The 3,953-nt window shown below is 36.1% G+C and overlaps 1 protein-coding gene across 1 annotated transcript in view; it reads left to right on the top strand.

The window, feature by feature from the left end:
* The window catches only part of CCDC126 (coiled-coil domain containing 126), a 15,167-nt gene extending 13,077 nt beyond the window's left edge, over window positions 1-2,090 (top strand). The window contains exon 3 of the mRNA XM_072412514.1: window positions 131-2,090. Coding sequence (XP_072268615.1) covers window positions 131-309 — 179 coding nt within the window. The 3' untranslated portion in view covers window positions 310-2,090. The remainder of the gene's footprint in view (window positions 1-130) is intronic.
* The last annotated feature ends 1,863 nt before the right edge of the window (window positions 2,091-3,953 follow it).

Below are 3,953 nucleotides of genomic sequence, written 5' to 3'. Positions count from 1 at the left end.
TATTTTACATAATTACATATTTACTTAGTCCGTCAGTTTACCAGACCCCAGTCATAAATGTGTCCTGTACAGCCTTTAGTATATGTTTTCTGCCATATATTAATTCTATTTTTGCTTCATCCACGAACAGCTGATCTGAAGAGGACAATTGCAGTTCTTCTAGGTGACATCCTACAACGCCTGGGGAAGTTAGAGAACAAAATTGACTATTTTATTGTGAATGGATCATCCAGTAACAACACCAACAGCACCACTGGGAATCCAGTTCTGACTACTAGTAAACGCATCCCAGCTTCCGGAAAGAGATGATATTGACAAAAAATTCAAGTGTTTCACGCTAAGATGACCGAATACTTTCACCACAACCTCTCCAGCTATAAGAATAGTTATAGGCTGTTTAGTAAAGAGCTTTAATGTGAGAAAAGACTGCGCTCATGTCAAGTGTTCAGCACTTGTCACAAGTCAAGCTAACTGGCCATATTTTTATTTAAACAATAGGGTATGTTTTCTATATGAGTGAATTTTATTATTCGGTTTTGATTTGTTTAGATGATATACTTTAGTACTGTATAGTGATAAAAGAAAGAGGGCATATTTTAAACATGTTGTATAGAAGTGTATACTTGTAGTATATTATATTTTGCTATTCAGAGTGTTAAAGAATAAGTGTACTTTTATAACCACAAAGGTCCTGATTCTTGACGCTGCAATAGCATTTAGGGCACCTTAAAATATACTAAGGCATGCTAAAGTAGTCATGGTATAAGCATTATTTAACACTGCCTTAGTTCTGTTGCAGCTTTCTGAACCTTAGCTCCTTAAATTTTTTTTTTTAAATATAACAAAAGCCATTATTTTATTAATAAAGAAAAAGAAAATGCTGAAAAGTTTGATCAGGTGTTTTGCCATCTGTCCAGTTTGGGAGATATATCTTCATGAAACGCACCATATACATAGCAATAAGTGTTCAGAAATCCCTTCTTGGACAGTTGTCACCAGAACCGGTATCCCCATTGGAAAGTTTCCTCTAATACTGTTACTGTAATTTCACTCACTTTCAGTCCTGGTGAAGATGGTCACCAGGATAAGCAGAGAGGATGAATCTCCCTAGGGGTACACAGACAGGAATAAAATCCTGGCACGTTTTAACTCCTCACCATTCTATCTGAAACATAACTTAATGAAGCAAATGCTTGATCTCTCATCATTGCCCAGGACAACACAATGTTTGGCATAGGGGATTTTGTATCTGTTGGAAGCAGGCATGGGGCATGTATGTTGGTGTTTAAAATAAGTCACATTTTGAAATATACATTCTATAAATGATAAGCCGGGCAGAGTATAATCTTAGTGAAATTCATATGTCAAAATTGTTCAATACATGCACAAATAAATCAGCTAAAGTTATACTAAAATCCTGATTTTTCTGGTGAAAATTCCCTACCCTCTGCCTCCTCCCTATGGGCCCTCTAGTATGGTGGCCATTCTCATTGACCTATAATTTCAACTCTTTATTTCTGAATCAACCACTTTAGCATCTTTCATCTTTTTTTATCCTGCTAAAGTAACTTTTTTTTCTTGTAAAGGTATTGATTTAAATAATAAAATAAGCAACATAACATTTATCAGGAAAGTACACTTATCCTTTCAAACAAAGGTTCCTCAATATGTGACCCAAAGAATGTATTTATTTGCACTATTTGTTAAAGCATAACCATAGAAGACTTGCTGTACTGCTTATTATTTTTGAGCTCACATGAGAAATAAAATAAAATACAGGTTGTTGTATCGAGATCTAGTAATTGTAACCTCCTGGTTTAGAAAAAGATGTCCTTGAGATGACTTAATATATAAATGCATCCAAAGCCATCATTGCCTTTGTAGCACCATGTTTCCATGGGTTGCCTCCCACATCCCAAAGACGTAACTTTTTTGGCCTTTCCTGATATTGATCTTAGATCACGATAATAACATGTGACTAGGGACATTAGATTGTGAGCCCCTTTGAGGGACAGCTAGTAACATGACTATGGACTTTGTAAAGTGCTGCGTAATATGTCAGCGCTATCAAAATAAAAGATAAAAATCAACGCAATAATTTGGCATTCTTGTTATGGGGCAGTCCTACAAGGCCTAATGGGAAGGTCAGAAGCCATTGGAAGTGTTCGTTACATAGAAGAGATGTGAGAAGGTGTGCTTTAGCTGGATATATGAAAATATATTAGTATTCTTGTAGTTCTCATGGGGAAAACTACAAAAGAACTGGTTCTCAGAGCTGTTTTTTGCCCAAGGGCACTTAGATGTCTTAGAAACTAGAATGCCTTAATATACTAAGGTATGATTATTTTTTATACTTTGTAGCATATTTTATGTGTATGTCCTTAAAATGTAAACTTATAATTTCTTTTGGCACTGTAAAAAAGATATAACACATTGCCCTACAAGTGCACATTCTTGGATTATTATACAAAGTTCACTGCTGTTTTTATGGAGTGATTCCAGACAAAAGGTACATTTAGGTAAAATTAACATTTCTAGATATTCTCTATAACATAGCAAATATTAAGACTTTAATTAGTTTCACGTAATATTCATCAGTGTGCTTGATAACATGCCTGCACAAGTGTGGATGGGCTCTTGAAGGAATTATTTTTATTATTGAACAGAATTTATAGAATGCCAACATATTACGCAGCGCTGTACATTAAATAGGGGTTGCAAAGGACAAGCGGATACAGACTGTGGCACAGGAGGAGGGGAGGACCCTGCTCCGAAGAGCTTTCAATCTAGAAATATTCGGAAGGTTTGCATGAGCCATCTAAATCTTCAGGTCTGCTTATCTTTTTTAACCTTTCACCTGCATTTTTATTGCCATATGCCCAGTTTTAAGGATTACGATTACGTTTTATTTAGAATGAACAGGTATGCTTGCACTTTTAAGATAAAAATGTTCCATGTCACTGGATTGAATGATTGCTACTCTGCAGAAATGCTTCAGTGAGCGAATTCCACTTGACTTGGAAGAAAGAGTAGCAGTATTTTATTACCATTAAATTGCTGCAGTAGTAAAGGAACACTGACAAGAGTGAAATCTATGAAGTGGTCACAGCAGGGAGGGATTTTAAGAGCATACACCAGTGCTGAGTGTTTCAGTATTGTGAAATATTGCAAGTAACTTATTTCTTCTCTTCTTTCGCAGTGAACTGATAACTTAATATGTAAAGGCTTAAAAACAGAGAAACACTAAAGCTTAAGAATAGAGAACCTTGGGACAATTTCATTACAAACTACCAGTGCTTGTGTGAAAGGTTAAAACCATACCAATTTTTCCAAAGTAGGTGTTAATACTAATCTATGTCACAATCTTCAATGGCTTGGCTGGGTGTCTTGATTGAGGGTACAATAAATATATGTTGCAATGTACACCCAGATTTTTTTTAAGCTGGGTGGGAAGAAGCTGTAGGCAGGTGGTTGCCCCTGTATTGTGACCCAACTCTTCAGTAACCACCCAAAAACAGCCGGGTGGATACTGAAAAGTGCCGGTTTCTTCACCATTTGGCCAATAATCAAAGCAGAATTTGCTGTCATTAGGAGCTGTTCGGTATACTACAGCTATCTGCCCCCGAATTAGACTGGTGACTGCAGAGGGAAGTCTTCTAGCGCTTTGTACCTTTCACATTAAATGCCATGTGACCGAATTTTAAGATCCACAAAAGTCCGCGTTGAAAGAATGTTACCTTAAGAAGTGGAATGTGCTGATTTGTTAAAAGAAGATGAAGATAATGAATGTTATTGTTTGTGATGATGGTATTTTACTTAGGTAAGTGCATATCATCTTGAGCAGAAATCATCTTGTTCAGCTTAGGAACCACTTTTACAATTAATTTCCTAACTTTTGTTGCATAAATGTGTTTACAAAAATCATGTGCTCCAAGACAACACCCATCTTTAAA

This window comes from Pyxicephalus adspersus, chromosome 5 (genome assembly GCF_032062135.1).
Source record: "Pyxicephalus adspersus chromosome 5, UCB_Pads_2.0, whole genome shotgun sequence".
NCBI lineage: Eukaryota > Metazoa > Chordata > Amphibia > Anura > Pyxicephalidae > Pyxicephalus > Pyxicephalus adspersus.
Note: the sequence above shows the minus strand (reverse complement) of the source record. Positions and strands in the feature narration are given on the sequence as shown.